General features: G+C 49.6%; 1 protein-coding gene across 6 annotated transcripts; it reads left to right on the top strand.

Moving 5' to 3' along the window:
• Window positions 1–247: 247 nt before the first annotated feature.
• On the top strand, window positions 248–14,783 carry OPRL1 (opioid related nociceptin receptor 1). 6 transcript variants are annotated; one of them, XM_049816723.1, is made up of 5 exons: window positions 248–646; window positions 911–1,232; window positions 1,705–1,958; window positions 11,020–11,375; window positions 11,633–14,783. In XM_049816723.1, exons 3-5 carry the CDS (start codon window positions 1,732–1,734, stop codon window positions 12,154–12,156), a joined length of 1,107 nt encoding a protein of 368 aa, XP_049672680.1. In that variant the 5' UTR covers window positions 248–646; window positions 911–1,232; window positions 1,705–1,731; the 3' UTR covers window positions 12,157–14,783. The 6 variants fall into 6 exon arrangements, with proteins under 6 accessions (XP_049672680.1, XP_049672684.1, XP_049672681.1 ...); XM_049816725.1 differs by lacking the exons at window positions 248–646; window positions 911–1,232; window positions 1,705–1,958 and adding exons at window positions 5,998–7,459; window positions 7,543–8,582; window positions 8,831–9,058; XM_049816727.1 differs by lacking the exons at window positions 248–646; window positions 911–1,232; window positions 1,705–1,958 and adding an exon at window positions 2,301–2,489.
• The last annotated feature ends 2,761 nt before the right edge of the window (window positions 14,784–17,544 follow it).

The raw sequence follows: 17,544 nt of genomic DNA, 5'->3' as shown, positions 1-17,544 counted from the left end.
GTCTCTGCTTGTGCCCCCAACACGAACTGCTGGGAAATGGCATCTTCAGGGAAACACTATAGATAGCCAGAGGCGCTGGACCATGAGGCTCTTGTTTTCAGCAGCCCATCTGCCCCTGATCTGGAATCAAACTGGGGATGGATGCCAAAGACCTCTTTGCATGCTGTTTTGGGGGGTGGCATACCTGGGGGGGGCTCTGCAGCTCCTGGGCACCGAGTCTGTCGTGGTCAATGTCCCATGGCCAGACTGGGAACAGCAGGGACCTGGGGGGGGGGGGGGTCTACGTGGATCACACCACCCTAAGGTAATGAATTTACCACTGCAGCTGCTTGAAATAAATGTGCTACTGTAACTCTGATCCGAAGTGCAGGATGCTTTGCGTTACAAAAAAAAAAATGACCTTTAGCGAACGCTACTAGCAGAATGCTAAATAATAACAGGTTTTTTCCCCCCTCACTTCTCGGTCCTCCTTGTATTTTTGCCAGTTTCTAGGTCAAATCCCCCATTCCGCTTCTCCTGCGCTAGCCCAGCGTTCAGGTTGCACAATTGCAGAGGAGGGAAGAATTCGCATCCCGAAGCCTTGTCCCCCCCGTACCCCCATCCTTCTATCCTTCCCAGTGCCTCTGGGTGGGAGAACCTACCCCAGGTAGGCTGTGGGTCCCCTCCACAACTGGGGGCTGTGTCAGGGTTATATTTTTTTTTTTTGGGGGGGGGGGAAGGTGATGGACCCCCCTCCCCACTCTGGGGGTGGGATTGGGGGGGGTGGCAGCTTGGAGCACCTGCGGGGAGGGGAGGACGCTGCCCTTGGGCTCGCAGGTGTAGGCTCGCTTTCCCTTTGGTTATTTATTATTCCCCCCCTTCTCTTTTTCTCCTTCTCCCCCCCCCCCTTCCCTGCTTTTCTCTTACGCAGTGGGAGAAGCCAGGCAGCCGGGGCTGGCTCTGCCCAGCCGCCGTCCATCCTCCCTCCCTCCCTCTCCCCCATCCCTCCCTTTTCCTTAAAAACGTGGGCTCCGGGCTGCAGCCCCCTGCGCTGGCAGCATCCCTGCTTGCGAGAAGAAGCCCCTTATCCCCCCCTCAACCCCCTTCACCACCGACTGCCTCTGAAGCGGAGCCTCCAGCCGTGCCCGCAGCCCTTTTTTTTTTGGTACCCCCCCCATCCATCCCCAGCCTGGGGGTACCTGGATGCGGCCGGGGGGAGCACAGCCTCGCTAGTGGGAGAAACCCACACGCAGGTAAGGAGCCAGCTGGGGTTTATTTTCAACTTTGGGCTTTTTTTCTACCTTTTTACCAGGGCAGGAGCTGGGGAGGGGGGGTTGTACCCCAGCCCTAGTGGGATGCTGCGGTGGCTTTTGGAGGGCACCGTTGGGCGGGGGGGAGATTTGGGGGTACAAAACCGTATGTTGGGACTCACCGACCCGGCAGGCAGGTAGGAGCATCCAAGGGTTTTGGGAGGGATGGCGTTGTGCAGCCCGCATGTCCCCTGCGCCGGCGGTGTGGAGATATGCGTGAGCTCGCCGGGTGCACCAAGCTCGCAGGGTTGCAGCCCATTAAAATGCTCTTGGGGAGGTTTGAGGGGGGCTGCGCTCTCCCCAGCAATAAATCGTCCTCCCCTCCCCGCAGCGTTTCTCACGCGCACGCTTCGGCTACGGTCCCGCTCTACCCGCTGGATCAGCGGATCTTAAAACTGTCTCTTTGGTGCCCCAGGTCCTTGGCACAGGCTGGTGTTTCAGGATGGACCCGCTCTTCCCTGCCCACATTTTGGAAGACCCTGACCTGAGAAAGCTGCTGAACGACTCCTCCATGCTGAACCTGAGCTTTCTCCCCAGTAACTGGTTCAACAACGGCACGGGGGACAGCTTTCTGCCTCTGAGCATCAAGATCACCATTGTGGTTGTCTACTCCATTGTGTGCATTGTGGGGCTGGTGGGCAACTGCTCCGTCATGTATGTGATCGTCAGGTAGGACACGCAGGCAACACGCCAGGGAGGCTTTGGGGAGGGCTGTGAGCGGGGCAGAGCGTCCCCCTGAAATCCATCCCTGCTGCGGGTAAAGCAAGGCAGGCGCTTCCCTGGTAATTGTGATGTGCTTTAGAGGTAATGATGTGGCATTCGTTTTATTGTTTTGGTTTTATTTGTTTTTCTCCCTTCCTAGGCTGTGATGGAGGTTCCCACCAGCTTTCAGCTGCCCTCTGGTGCCTCCTAAAGTTTAACCCAGAGAATGGAACAGAGCATTCAAATCTGCTCCAAAAAAAAAAAAAAAAACAAAGGAGGGGGGAAAAAAAAAGGGGGGGGGGGCTTTTTTGCAAACTGCAGGACAGGGAGCTGGATGTCTTCAGGGAGGGCAAAGTGCTGGGAGCATCCCACTGCCGGGGTGTGCCTGATCTTTAACAGGACCTCTCCCTCCTGTGCTGTGTCCAGCACCCCAGCTGTGGCTGCAGGTGCTGCTCCATCTGGGAGCTGGTAATTTCCAAAGCTGAACCTAGTTGCAAGGTAAGGGCCTGCTGGGAGGCTTGGTCTTACTTTTACGGGGGGAGGAAATCACAAATATAGCTCTTCCAACTCTTTGGAAGCTATAAATGTAAATAAGAGGTGACAGGGCAACTTCTCTGGCTCCTCGCACTGAAGTTTGGAGAGCGGAGGGACAGAGCGTGCACCGCTCCAGCAGCACCGTCCAGCCTCCCTGCGCATTGCTGGCATTTTCAATGTCCCTGTCTGGTTCTGCTGTGATCCCAGTCCCCCTATTTTCTGGAATCAGAAACTTTGTTCCTCCCTGTGAGTAAGTAAAAAATAAGTTTATGCAACCTTTAGGGCTGTGATTCTGTGTCAAAGGCTAGCAATGCCCTTTGATCTCGGTACCCTGTATGTTAAGGAGTGAGCTTCCATTTTATACGTGTCTCGGACCAGATTCCTGGTGCAGGTGGATGCTGCCAAAGGCAGGGTGAATTTTTCTCCTGCAACAGAGGATGAAAATCTTTAGCAGGTATTCAGATACTGATAAGATTAAGTATTGCTCCTGCCAGGAGCCCTGCTGCTTCCAAAGCATCTTTCCCTTGAATACACACAACTCGGCTGGGGGAGATGCTGCAAAATTAAGTTTTCAGTATCACAGGTCGGTGAACGGCGGCTAAATCTCAGCTACAAGGGCAAAGTGACATGACTGTTCATCAGCCTGCCTGTCCGTGCTCTTCCTGCCGAGGAGTTTATGGCAGGGAGAAGGGATCATGTTAGCCCTGGAGAATCTGGAGATGGAGAGAGGAGGCTTGCGGTGCTGCAGTACCACGTTTGGAGAGCTCGTGTTTCTGTTCAGTGTAGTAGCAATGATTCAAGCAGGCACGGTGTTTGTGGGTGCGTGTAAGCGTGGTGAGTAGTGAGTCTCTGCGAGTGAGAAGTCTCTGGCCCACAGCGATGCAGCTCCCTGGGAATGGCTGAGCTGGTGTGCGGGCAGGGGAAGGGAATCCGTGCACCCTGCATGAACCCCAGCTCTGTGTCGGAAGGAGAAGATTTGGCAGTCTGCAGGCAGAAGACCCTGTCTGCAAAGGTCTCAAAGGATGTGGACAGCAGGATCCTGCTGGCCCCTGCCCAGGGCCGTGGCCAGTGTGTCACCAAGAATACAAATGTCCCAAACCAGCATCCCAGTCAGGGTGGACGTGTGCTGTGGCTATGCGGGGTCGTGCTTTCAAAATGGTGCCTTTCGGTACACTCCTGGTTGGCTTTGATACCTTCCAGTTGGGTAAATGGGACCCAAGAAAAGAAAAGGGGGATGTAGCACCAAAATTTCCCCTGGAACCTAACTTTTTTTTGTATCTTCTGGTTTTAAGCAATTGAAAACTGAAGACTGGTGTCAGCCCCATCTCTCCCAGGCCTTTTCCACTTCTGTTTTCCCTGTATCCAGTAAATCCCTGTATATATATAGAAGAGCCAATAGAAGTTTTAATTATTTGGGTACTCCTTTTTGGGGATTCACCTCTGTTTTTCCAAAAACCACTCCCATGTGAGTCTGGAGGGACCCCTTGAATAAAGTGTGCTGGGGAGTTATAACTGAGCTAGAGCACGTGTAGAAGAAGCTGCTGTTTCCCCCTGGTTCTCCCCACCAGTTTCTCCTGGGAGCTCAGTGCTGGTTGAGACTAACACTCAGCAAAATAACCCTTCTCAGTTTGGTGAGTAACTGCAACTTTTGGGTATCTCTGCCCAGGATTTTCCTCTTCTTGTTCTGCCCATTAGGGTCAGGAGCCGGTGTGGTGATAAACTGGACTCAATATCTCAAACTCTTGACCCTGATCATGTATGCAGATTCATGCAGAGCTGCCAAATTAGTGGCCATGCACGGAGGATGGTGATGACCTCTCAAGCACAGGTTTTCTCCCCAGACTGGGGCATTGGTGCTTCTGGGCTTCATGACTTAGCGTCTTTTTTTCAGTAGGTTGAAAGTTGGTTGCTGGTATGTCAGCGTGGAGTTTTGGGACTCTTGGAGATATATCTCTTCCATTAGTGGGGAAAAAGACTGCTAAAGCCTCTGTGCTGCACCCCTACCATCTGTAGGTATGGTGCACCCTACAAAAGCTGTTTTTTCTCTTTCCGTGCTTATATTACAGCAGGGATAACCAGACTTCAGCTTGCTACACAACCTATAACAAAAAGGTGTATTATCTTCCAAAAAAAGAACGGTACGATGACGTACACAGTAATTGTTTCCTGTTTTTGAGGGAGTTGGGAAATAAAAAGACTCTAATATCAGCACTCAAGGAAACTGGAGGCATCAGGAAGTCTTGGTTTTTTTGTTCCTCTCAAATGAGTTTTTTGCAGCACCGATGAAAAAGTTTAAAATCTCCTGGTGTTTCAAAAATACAAATTCAAAGCCTCCTCTGGGTATTCCCCTCTGTTGCAGAACCCAGCCTACATCTCTCTCATATTTGGAGTGATTTAACATTTGAAATGATTAATTTATAGAGACGGTCATCCTGTGACTGTCAATCCCCTTCTAACGCTGAGCAGCGCTAATTGGATAAGACCAAGAAGGGCTCTCGTCAAGAACACGATTTCCTGGACAGCAAAGGGCCTGTTGTGGAAACTTGCCTTGTCTGCGGCTTTGTTCTGCTTGCTCATTGTGGAGCTCCTTGCCAGTGGAGATAATGCCTCCCCTCCCTCCTTCTGCTGTTTGTGCTTTTCTGCATATATTTCCTGTACTGCTTTTTAATGAGAAGCAGAGAGGGTTTGGGGGAAGAGTGGAGGAAACCAGGCTGCTGAGGTCCCTCTTATCTAGGAACTAAATGCTGCAAGGCTGGATGCCCCAGAGCTTTGTTTTTAGGAAGAAAAGTGAAGGGGAAGGAGGCTATATTGTTCTTGCAATGGCCCTGGGGGTGGCTGGAGATGGTGCTGACCCAGGTGTTGCTGTATGGGGTGTGACAGAAACCCCCAAGCCTCCACCAGGGACAACATGAAGCTTCTGGTCTGGGAAGTCCTCTGTTGTCCCCAGCTCCATCATGCTGCTACGATGCTCAGCAGTGATGATCTGGAGGGCTGCCTTCCTCGGTGTTGGCTCTGCTCGCCTGGATCAGGCCCTTGAGGGAACGATGCCCCGTTTCTAGGGCGCTTTGCCACGGCAGCTTTCTGTTGGGAGCCCAGCAAAGTATGGGGGATACTCCGCTCTCCCTATTAAAGAACATTGTTTCAGAGCATTTTAAGCAGCTGTTTAGGCAGATTATGGCTGTCAGGCCCCTACACTTCCATTTGCTGCTTCCAGGTGAAGCTTTAGGAGGAGGGATGTGATGGGGAGGTGCCTGTGCTGGGTGGCTGCTTGGGGATGGCTGTGCCAGCTGTTATTTTGGTTGAAAACTGCATCAATCCCTGAGAACAGGGGTGAGGGCAGCTGGCTTGTGATGAGACAGAGAAAATGAAGTTAATTATGACATTGCAGAAGTGCTGATTTTTTTAACAGAAAGCTTTCTAAGGGAAAAGCCTTGACCAGCTGTGTGTCCTGGAGCTGAAATCAAGTGAGTATGTAATGCAGCATGGACCAAGTGGACAGCAGTGGGACCATCTGAGACCTTGTCTCTCTCCAGATTAGCCTCTTTTAGTTTTCCCTGGCGAAAAAATAAATAGAACTTGTGGAGAAGGAAAGCCCACACCAAGGGCTCTGTGCTGTGCAGAGTGATTGGAGCTGGGGAAGGATGGTGAGGTGAACAGGAGGGGGACCTGCTGCAAAGGACAGGTCTGCAGCTCCCCAGTTTCCAGGTCCCCATGAGCCCAGATGAGCTGGGTGCATCCACAAGCCTTGTAACAGCCATGTGTGGCCCCTGCCAACACAGCTCCTCCGTGTGCTGGAGGGCTCTTGGTTTCTCCTGGCTTTGGTGGGATGAGTGAGAGGGAGTTACCCATGTGCAGCAGTAATTCCGTGATGGTTAATGTGGGACTCGGTTCCCAGTGCTTTCCAGGGACTGGGCAATTCCCAGCAGCGTTTAAGACCTGAGCAGCTCAGCAGAGGCAGATCCAGCACATGAACAGGGATGAGAGCATCTTGCTGCAGGATGGATGCTGGTGAACACCTTCCTTAAACCGAAATGCTGTTCCTGACGGCTGTGTGCCCACTCGGGGTTGCACGAGCATCCCTGTGAGCGCCCGGGTGGGTTGCAGAGGCTTTTGCAGCCGCAGCCACCCAGCCACTGCCCTCGGCATGGCAGTGATTGGGGCTGTGCAATGTCCCCATCCATGCTGGTCCCCAGAGAGCACCTTGAAAAGGGAGGGCACCGGTGTCACCCAGCCATGGCAACGAGTCTCAAAGGGCAAGAAAATCATCTGTCCCCAAGTGTTGCTGCTCGCCCTGCTGGCGGCAGACTCCTTAACCCCTGTTAATCAGTCACCATCCTGCCAGGTAATTAATAGGCTTTTATGTGCCAGTGTTGCTGTCTGCTTTTGCTGTAGCGTCTGGCTTCATAGTCCAAAATGATTTAAATTAGTCCTTAAGTTTGTCCTCTCTGTGTTTTTTGGTTGGTGTTTTTTATTTTTTTTTGTGGCCTATTGAACTATTAAGAACAAACTGGCTTGAATTGGGTAATTTCAGGATGAGGGGCTCTGAAAAGGTGATCAGAGCAGCAGGGACACAGAGAGCACGGTGTGGGTGTATGGCTGGGAGGACACAAATCACGACGGTACGTGCCAGATCAAATATCAGCTTCATAAAACCTGTGGGCTAAGAGCTGGCTGGGAGCAGGGATGTCAGTGAACTGGTGCTGATTTCCACTGTCGGAGAGTGGGAGCAGCTTGGCAAAAATCCTCCCTGAGCCTTTTCCGCTCTGTTTTGCTTTCCTGTGCGTGTCCAGGGCGGCGAAGGCTGTCACCGATGCCAGGGCGTGGGGTGGGAACGGAGGGAGTTGCTCAAGGTGAACAGCACTGTCTGCATCCTGATTAGCTGGAGCTACGAGTACCAAAATCAAGAGGCTCCGGGAGGCAGAGAGCTCCTGGAGGTAATGCTCACGGTTCCCCAGGGCTGAAGGCTTTGCTGTGGTCCCCCTGCCCCTGGTGTCTGCAGCCCCGTTTTGGGTTGTAGGGTTGCTGCGGCCGGCTGGTCCTTAGCCCTGGAGCATCTGGAGCTGTTTGCTGCCCTGCAGCCTCGGGGTGGCTGGGCTGAAGGGAGGGGGTGATGCTAAAACAACAGGTTTGCAGCTCATCCTGAGGCTCAGCCGGGGACAGAATCCGTCCTTGTGGAAAAACAGGACCTCAAAGCCAAGTATGTGGAAGAGCTGTTTCCTACCGGTCTCCTCCTCTCCCAAACTGCGTTCCCCTTGCTGAAGCAAGGTAACGCTGCTTGAGGTCCACTTAGCAAAAAGGAGGGGGAAGCCGAGTGCTGAGCTGATATCCAGACATTTTTCCTCTTAGGCTTCAGCAGCAGGGAGAACAGAACAAAGTGATTACTTTTGTGACAAAGGTGGAGCTGGCTGGAGAGCTGAGAACCGCCCTGTGGGAGATGCTCCATTAGGAAATTGCTTCCATGACCAAGTGCAAGAAAGTGGCTCGGCGGGGAGCTAATGTCCTCCGTGGAGGCCACAGGCTTATCCGCATCGGAGCTGTGCCCTGGGGGGACCTTAGGTGCCTCCTAGAGCCCAAGAGTTTAATTTATCTTTTTTTTTGTGTGTACAGATTAAGAAAGAGAACACTCTCAGTTCCCGGAGGAAAAGAAAAAGAGGTTAATCCACAGAGAAGTGATTAAGTGATTTTTGTTTGTACTGAACATTCTGGAAATGTTTGGGAACATTGGTTGGTTGGGATAATGGCTGTTGGCTCTCAGTGTGCAGAGAAAGTGGAGCTATAAGTAATTAATTAGGTGTAAATTAATTTCCCCACCTTTCGAGAGCACAAAATCAGCCTTAAAATCCACTTAAGGTGGGTTGAAGGAGGTAAGCAGCGGGCCAGCTGCCCCAGCATGTCCCCGTGTCGAAGGCAGCTCTGCCGTCACCTCGGAGGGAGCAAGGAAAGAGGCAGCAGAGAGGGATCCGTGCATCGGGGAGAGGGGATTTTGCAGGGCTGGGCTGAGCAATTACACCTGGACTCTGAATTCTTGCTGAGAAGCATCTTGGAGGAGAGGGGCCGGTGAGTTCTCCTGGGGTGGAGGGGTGCAGGAGGGAGCTGAAGGTTTGCAGTCTGCACACCCCAAGCTCAGGGTTAGCTGAGATGCCCCAAACTTCTCGCTGTGCTGGGGATAGGGATACGTATAGAGGCAATGTGGTTCCCCACGGATGCTGGATGGGTGGTAGAGGTGGGTGGATTGCTGCTTGTTTCTTCCACCGGTCAATTAAAAAACCCAAACACCAACCTTTAATTTTTTTTCTGTTTCACAGTAAAGTTGCTCATCGTTGTTCAAAAATGCAATCGTTATTCCCTCAAGTCATAACATCAGGAAAGCAGTTGGGGTTAGAGGCATGTTGATGAGTTGCCTCCAAGTCCAGTTCTGGCAGGATGGACTGGAACAAACTTGACCTTTGGGAAGCTTGGGTGAGCCCAGCTACATCTGTGGTATGCAGAGGAAGACTACAGCTCTCGGGAGACCTTTGCTAACACAGTCTTAGGTGACAATAATTTCCTGAAGCCTGAGCTGACAATACTTACATTTGTGTGGGCTGATAAAGAACAGTGATTTCATTTCTTAATTTTAATTACCCCCCCTGCTGACCTAGAGGGGAAAGTGTCTGAATTCATTCACAGACTCATCTCGTGCCCCCTGTGCGCATTGCCTCATTTATGCCAACTGTAAGAATTCAAAGAATTCAAAAAAGCAAAACTTGCCCACCCTCAGATGCTGCTGCTCTGGAGTTCACAGCACTGGGGCCTGTCTCTTTGTGTAATTCTGCTTAGGAAGTCCCAAAGCTTTAAAGCCCTGGCAGCTGCCTGGTTGTGTTTTGCTTGTTCATCCCTTCGCAATAGGAAAAACACTGATATTTTTCCTCTACTGCTTTTGGTTATATAAGTTTATCTGATCTGGGCTGGCTTTCTAAGAACCCTCTGTCTTGCTTGGCGGCTGCGATTTCTGGACCAGGAGGAGCCTGACTCAGGTTTATGTGCGGACCTCAAGTGTTTCCATCAATGTTCATCTGCTCCAAAAGCTTCCCTTGGCTTTCAAGATCAAATGTTTGATCGTTCTTGCTTTCTGAAGCCATTTTCAAACATCTGACTTCTAATACAAGTACAGCTTAGAGCTCTAAGAGGGGTAAAATAATAGAGTTTATATTCTGGATTGTATATCCCCTGGCTGTTATTCTTGCAAACCTGGCTATGTCACCGTGTGTCTCAACAAAGTTCAGAGTGTGGCAATGATAATGTTCCTCCAAGCATTCAAATAATCAAGAGCTGAAGCTCAGACCATCACCGGGGTGGTGGGGTACAGTGCTGAGGAGTGAGTGCAGTTGTGGGTTTGCTGTTCTAAATCAATTTGACAAAAGGCTTTTTGGGTCAGATCGGACCCCGTAATATTCCAACACATATCAAACTGCAAATAGTGCAGTAGTTTATGCGTTTAAGCGTTACCCTCAAATGAACTTGCCCTCCGTTAATAACAGACATCATTGTCTGCCATTTCTGGCAACATTTCTGCAAAAGCCATTAGTATAGTAAATGATAGATGAGCTGTAGTTTTAAAAATGTACCTATCTGTGCTCTTATTTTGCCCGTGAGAGGAACATCCTGGAGCTGAAATGTTAGATTCAGTCACAGAGTCACCGTTGAGTTTCCATTTCTGCAGACTCTGCATGTATCCTTGGGAAGGTGATCACATCTTTTTTTGCATCATTTCCCATGTGTAAAAAGGAGATGAGTGCCATTAGAGCAAGGTGAATCTTCTTTTGGGGCAGTCAGTTCATGCGGTAAAAGTAATATAGAAATGACAAAACCCATTTGCAGCAGAGTTGACTCATGGCTTTATCCACAAACTACCCCTTTCTTTAGAAAGTTCCATTGTGGCGTTTTGATTTCTGATACAAACCTCATTCCTCACCAGTTTTTAGGTGCCACTGGCCAGGGCTGGCCATCTTGCCCGTTCTGATTTGTTAGCTCACATTAGCCGTAGTCTTTGGCTATGAGCCCATACAAAATGGCTGATCAGCTTACCCCTGGGCCATGTGATGCCTTTCAAATCAGCTTACTGCCTAAAGCTCTTGCCAACATCTGTAATAATGAAGCCACATGTGAAGAAATCCTACATTAGCCTTACCGAAGTAGTTTTTCAAAAAGTATGTTCTGAGTTGACAACCTCAGGCTTTCGTGGTCCTCGCTTGCAGTCTAAGGAAATAAGCTTCTCCTGCCCGTGAAACTGATTGCGAAGGCACCGTTTGTACTGTTGTAGGAGCTGAGTTGAGCTGTGTGTTGATAAGCATGTGGGAGGTAGAAAGGAAAGGGTGGTGTTCAATCTCTTGTTACATTAGAAAAACAGAGCATCTCCTTCCTGAAGTGGCAGAACGCCCACTTCAGTAGGCTTCAATGTCTTGCCCGTCATGGCCAGGTGGAGCTCTAACCATTGCTCATTCCTCCGTTGCAGATTCACCAAGATGAAGACAGCAACCAACATTTACATCTTTAACCTTGCTCTGGCTGATACCTTGTGTCTGATGACCTTACCCTTCCAGGGTACAGACACGTTCCTGGGCTTCTGGCCCTTTGGCAACGTCCTCTGCAAGATCGCCATCTCTATAGACTACTACAACATGTTCACAAGCACCTTCACCCTGACGATGATGAGCGTGGACCGCTACATTGCCATCTGCCACCCTATCAAAGCCCTAGACATCCGCACTCCTCACAAGGCCAAAGTGGTGAACGTCTGCATCTGGGCGCTGGCTTCTGTCTTTGGCATCCCGGCAATGGTGATGGGATCTGCGGAGAATGAAAACAACGGTCAGTAAACAGGCATCCAAGGGGTGGGAGGTGGTGGTGGCCAGGAGAGCCCAGGAGAGGGGTACCAGTTTCATCAGCGTGGTGAGCTCTCTGCTGTGAAGCTGTTTTAACTCCTTCCTTTCTGCCCTTGCCTCTCTGCATCGCTGCTACTGCTTTTCCAGTATTTAACAAGCCCAGACTAAACTGAACGTGCAGATGCTTTTCTTCTTGATATGGCTTTGCTGATCTTCCTTTCCTTTTTATTTTCTCACTTGCAGAAATTGATTGTCTAATTAAACTCCCTTCACCCGTGGATTACTGGGATCCAGTGTTTGGCATCTGTGTCTTTCTCTTCTCCTTTATGATCCCTGTGTTAATCATCACTATTTGCTACAGTCTCATGATCAGACGACTCAAGAACGTCCGCGTCCTCTCGGGCTCCAAGGAGAAGGACCGAAACCTGAGGCGCATCACCCGAATGGTCCTGGTGGTGGTGGCAGTCTTCATCATTTGCTGGACTCCCATCCAGATTTTCGTGCTGGTCCAGTGCTTGGGTGCCAAGGCAGAAAGCGAGCTCGAGCTGGCCATCTCCTGCTTCTGCACCGCGCTGGGCTATGCCAACAGCAGCCTGAACCCCGTGCTCTATGCCTTCTTAGATGAGAACTTCAAGGCGTGCTTCAAGAAGTTCTGCTTCCCCACCGCCTTCAGGACCGAGCTCCAGATGTCCAATAGGATGTGCAGCATTGCCAAGGACGTGGCCTATGCCTGCAAGAACTCGGAGGGGACTAACAATCCGGCATGACTAGGCATGGAAATTCCCATGGTGGCTGTTGCCCAGCAGAGTCCAACCACCCCCACGTCAGAGCTAACTCAGATAACAGCTCTTTAGCAGGACCTCAAAACTGAGAGGCGAGAAACCAAGGAAACCATTTTGGGGGTTGGGAAAACCGGATACTGCAAGAGCATGAAGAAAAAGTGAGCCCATTTAATTCCAGTGCACCCTGCACTAAGGAACGTGTTTGAAATCAGCCCTTTGATTTCCTGCGAAACCCTGGTGGTTTGCAACATTATTAAGAATTCAGGAATTAAGGGTTTAAAACAGGCATTGCTCCTGGGACTTACACTTTTGCTGCTGGGAGACAGACAAAATGCAAACTCTTCCATTTCTTTTTTCCTCCCTGAGTTGTTTAAGACGTTAACAGCTCCTGTGGCTCACCAAGCGCTCGTGTGCGGGTTTTATTCCTGCAGCATTGCTCTGAAATTAGACTTTGCTGAAGCCAAAGTGGGCAGCAGCCATCAGACAAACCCCAAGATCATCTCCAGGATGAGTCATCACGAAGGGAAGGAGGCGGGGAGGGAGAAGAAGGAGCTGATGGAAAGAGAAATTCAACCTGCCCGGTGGCTGGGAGCCTGGGGAAGGACAACATCGGCTCCTGCAGACTGGGTCCGCAGTAAAACTCTCTGCCTCGAGAGGGGAGCAGGGGGGTGAGAAGGGTCTGTCAAAACTGATGAATGTAGCTCAGAAGAGGAGGAAGAAAAGATGGATGAAATGAACACAAATCCTTGTTTACATGCTGCTATTGCCTTTTTTTTTTTTTTAACCCTGCGTTTCCATTGTAATAATGGACAGAATGTGTCTATATATACACATCTCTATAGTGCTAGAGGTACAGCTATATTGTAGGATTTCATCTTGCCAAGCATGCCTTGGGGATCTTCCTCAGTGAGAGGAGGGAGGAATAAAGTGGCCTATGTATACATGTATTTATGTGCTGGGGAAAGCCATTTTGGAGAACTCAAAATGGCAGCTCCTCCAGAAGACATGGACATTTCTGGTAAAATGGGCGGCCTAAACCAGTCCCACCTGCTCCACATGAGATAAGCAGTGCACAAACCATACAAAAGGTGGTTGGTTTGGTTTTTTTTGTTTTGTTTTGGGTTTTTTTTTTGTTTTTTTTTTTAATGAAATAAGATCCACGATGCTGAGAAAGCTTGGGAAATGCTGCCAAGGTACCACCCCTCCTGCCAACCGTAGATTGATTTTCCTCTCCCAGTAGGCCAAAGCTTTGTGTAAAATGAAATGCCCCGTCATTTCATTTGATAATGAAAGCATTCCCGAAGAGTTTAACCACCGAGTGCCCTCCGTGCTGGCAGGGACAGCAGACTTGTATTCTCCCTGTAGCACAACAGCCCTGGGAAATCTGGCCGGTGGTGGCCACTGGTGCTGATGGGGAAGCAAAAGCAACGACCTCCCTTTGGAGATGGGAGGTCAACTCCAACGCGAGAACCGGCAGCATTGTCCGGACTGTAAAGATTTCATGTGAATATATTTCTTGTGCTCTGGTCTACGAGATTCTGTATTTTTAATGTATTGATTTGCCAATATTTTAATGCTGTCACGTTCTTAATATATGATGTATAAAAGAATCCGATGTTATATTTCTATGTGGAGTGTTTCCCTTATGGTTGGGCTTAAAATATAGATGCAATTCCAGTGTCCCACGTATAGGACCCAGATCCCTTGTAAACTGCTCAAGCTGGGAGGATTTTCATGCTGATTAGCATTTGACTGGGAATCTGGAGGGATACCAGAGACTACTTTGCAATTAGCCCTTCCCCTGAATAACGTAGCGGGAGGAGGAAATCTGGGCACTTTAAGCACTTTGCAATGGGTGTTCATCCCCAAGCACTCACCAGGAAATCTCATACAACCCCCAAGCACGGGAAGAAGAGTTCCCCGCTGGCAAGCTGCATCCGTGCCCTTGGAAAAAAATGAGTTTGGTGGGCTGTCGTGTTCGTGGCTACAATAACAGCGTTGGTCAGTGAGCAACCGGGAGTTTTCTCAGCCCGTCAGCTTGTCCTACAGTCTGACGGGGTGCTGGGTACGGCTGTGCATGAAGCTGGGAACCGACTGCCGGGCTTTTTTTTTTTGCAGTGCCATTAGGGAGCAGGAGAGCGTTCGTTAGTGGCTGGCTGAGGAACAGCCACCCTCCCTTTGTAGTTCTTGGTTGGGTTTTTAAATAGAGTTATGTCCTCTGAAAAAATATACCAGTGTTTCACCTGTTTTCAATGATGATTTTGTTATAAAGACTATGCTGCAACGATCTTACATAATCAAGTACTCAATAAATGTGTGTTTACTAAGCTTTTGGGCAATTCTGTGGCTCTCGCAGTGAATGTGTTTAGGCATTCTGTTCAATGCTCAGTGGAGTTTGTTATAAGAGCAACAAAAACCTGAAAGCAAAAGCTTTATTGTACCGTGCCTATGGAGTTAAAAGCTTGCGATCAGCTGGCCGGCTGAAGCGCAGGCTCTTGAATTCTCTTCTGAAATGGTTGTGTTGGTATGATTTTACAATTACCGCAGTGTAAATGACAATTTCCTAGGTGGCTACTTGTGTGCTTTAATAAAGGAATATAAAACTCCCTGTACTTTGAATGATGTGGAGTCTGAGAGACTTAACCGCGTGGATGGGGGATGTCTCATCCGTGGCGATGCTGGGATCTTTGGACGTGGGCTGATTTTTCCAGCTAAACCCACCGCTGAGCACGTGCAATAACACCGAAGCATCCGATCCTTTCTTACTGAGGTCAGTGGGAACTTTTGTTATACAGGCAACTTTGTCTGCAGGCAACCTGGAAAGAGAAGATGTGAAAAAGCTAGAAAATCAGTGGTTGGAGAGACGCGTGAGCTGCCTGCACCCTGCCAGCCTCCGCGCCTGCTCTCGGAGGTGAAGTCCGGTGCGGGACTGAAATAAGCTCTTCCCACACACTCTCCCCACACCTCCCCAGGCTTACGGGGTTAGGCATGATCATGGAGAGCAATGAATTACGGAACGGCTCTGAAAATAAAGCCACAGCAATATTCTGTAGCCGGGAAAGGTGGATTAGCCAGTGAGATGTGCAATAAGGAAAGCATCTTCTCTCTGCACAGAGATCAATATTCCTATCTGGCAGGTAAATATGAGGAGAGGGTTTTATTATTAATAATGGTGATTTAAAAAAAAAAAAATAAAAAAAAAGAGAAAGAAAATTGGTGAGAAAAGAATGGAAATCTTTATTTCTTTTCTAGTTCAGTTAATTATAAGTACCCAGGGGTGAGGTCTTATAGCAAAGCCATAAACCAAAGTACTTTATTCAGTATTATGGGATTTATTAATGTACTAAGCGTTCTCCCTGCTGCTGCTGGCTGGAGACAACTGCTGGAAAGGCCGAGGAATGGATGAGCCGGGGGCTGAGCTCTCCCCCGAGGAGCTCCTTGGCTCACGGCACTGGCACGTCTGGGCAGATCCCTGGCTTTGGAAGGATGCTTTCCCTGCCGGTGCTACCTCTCCCTTCGTCTCCCCCTGCCCAGGCTGTTCAGCCGACAACTTTTCCCCCAACACGAACCACAGTTTCTAAAAGCAGAAATAAGGTGCAGAATTTACACCTTCACTGAAATTTGGATGGTTTTATGCCATGGGAAGAGCTTACCCTGGGAGGTGCTGAGTTATCCTTTACTGAGCTACAGCTGAGATGGAGATTAATCGGTCTGAGTGAGTATTTAGTCAAAATCACCCTCCTCATGCCCAATGCCTGTAGGAGCCACAAAGCCTTTCACCTGCTCCGAATGCCTCTGCCCCTCCCTGAGCCTGGTCCCCCGTGCTGAAGACGATTTTAGGAGGTGGAAGAAACCCTGCCTGCAGAAAAACAAAAGCTGCATTTGCCCCACATGGTGCCCATTGCTCTGTGGCTCAGGACTTGCCCTGATGAAGACACTGTCTGATGCTGAGCAGTTGCCATGTCTATTTTTCCAAGGTGTTTTTGTGAGAAGCTAGACTGTAAATACATCTTTCCCCACCCCACCCCCCGCCTTCTTTTTTTTTTTTTTTTCTTTCCCCAGAGGAAGATTTGTTAACTCATTAAAGAGCAGTAACTGGGCTCTGATCTCTCTCCGGGTACTTTGGGATATCACTGCTGGGTAGGACAATGTGTGCCCGGAGAGGGATGCCTCTCACCCTGCAATGCTTTATAGGGAAGGTGGGTACTCTCCATAGTTAAATCCTCTTTGTTTAAATGAAAAGGATCTCCAGAAGCAGCTGGTGCTGGTGCAGCCTTTGCTACCTGCTCAGAAGAGGGACTCAGACTGGCAGCAAAGCGGGCTGTGCCAGAAAAACTCCGGTTTCCTTTCCTACTCATTTCCCTGTCCTTGCCTTCAGCTATTTTGGTGGATATTTATGCATAAGCAAATTTCTCCTTCCTTCGTCAGGGAGAACCTTTTTCAGACAGATCCTGAGCTGTAGCCCTGATTGTGTGTTCATGGCTTCACGCCGTGTTTCCACGTGGATCTGTGGTGGCAAAGCTTCGTCGCTGTGATTTTGCAGAATCAGCTGGTAATTCACATCCCCGCTCTTCACCTCCCAAGCTGTCTGAAGGACCAGTTCTTCATCCCTGCCCTTCTCCTGTGCTGAGGAGAACCACAAAGCTGAGATGGGAGGAATAGAGGTTTGCAGGAGGGAAAACTGTCTCAGCTTCGTGGTGGAAAACCCTTGTGAGGTGGTGAGGCTGGAAGAAGGGAGCGAAAATGGAAGGTGGACCTGAGGCTTCAGCATCAGCCCATAACCCAAGAGTCATGGTGCTGCGTGAGGAACAGGGATGGACTATAAGAAAGTAGAGCATATGCTGTGTGATGCTAATGGGTGTTTGGCAGAGGGGGTTTTTTTTGGATGGGGATGTGATGTTACAGGATCTGTAGCCCCTCCTTGCCATGGCTGAGCTGATGCACATCCATTTTGAGTGGCCTACAGTGGCCGCATGCCCCTGCCTTTTTGCCCATTTAGACTGGGGCTACATGCCACCTTTCCTCGAAACACATGAGAACGGATGTGTTAAGATCATAACTCATTTCAAAAGAATGAATTTTAGAATTTTTCCAAGCAAAGGCACTACTATTGGGGTGGGTGCACTTTAGGCCAAAGAGTCACACAGCTCACAAACACCCTTTGTTCCTTTTTTCAATACCCTGAAGCCTGGATAAATTGCATGACAGAATGAAATAATCAATAAATAGAGCGACGTGGTTATGTATCTTGGCAACGATGATGCTAATCAACCATGTACACCGACTTTGCTCACTCTCTCTCCCTTAATGCAGTGAAATCCCAGCTGTCTGCTGTCAAGGAGCGATGCCGGCTCTCTGCAGCGCTGGGGGACA

The sequence above is a fragment of the Accipiter gentilis genome, chromosome 14, assembly GCF_929443795.1.
Source record: "Accipiter gentilis chromosome 14, bAccGen1.1, whole genome shotgun sequence".
Classification (NCBI taxonomy): Eukaryota; Metazoa; Chordata; class Aves; order Accipitriformes; family Accipitridae; genus Astur; species Astur gentilis.
Note: the sequence above shows the minus strand (reverse complement) of the source record. Positions and strands in the feature narration are given on the sequence as shown.

Bases quoted from the DNA above. Each gene is read 5' to 3' on its own strand.
- OPRL1 (XM_049816723.1), top strand. From the start codon at position 1,732: ATGGACCCGCTCTTCCCTGCCCACATTTTGGAAGACCCTGACCTGAGA. The intron at 1,959-11,019 runs GTAGGACACGCA...CCTCCGTTGCAG, and splicing joins GTCATGTATGTGATCGTCAG to ATTCACCAAGATGAAGACAG. The intron at 11,376-11,632 runs GTCAGTAAACAG...TCTCACTTGCAG, and splicing joins TGCGGAGAATGAAAACAACG to AAATTGATTGTCTAATTAAA.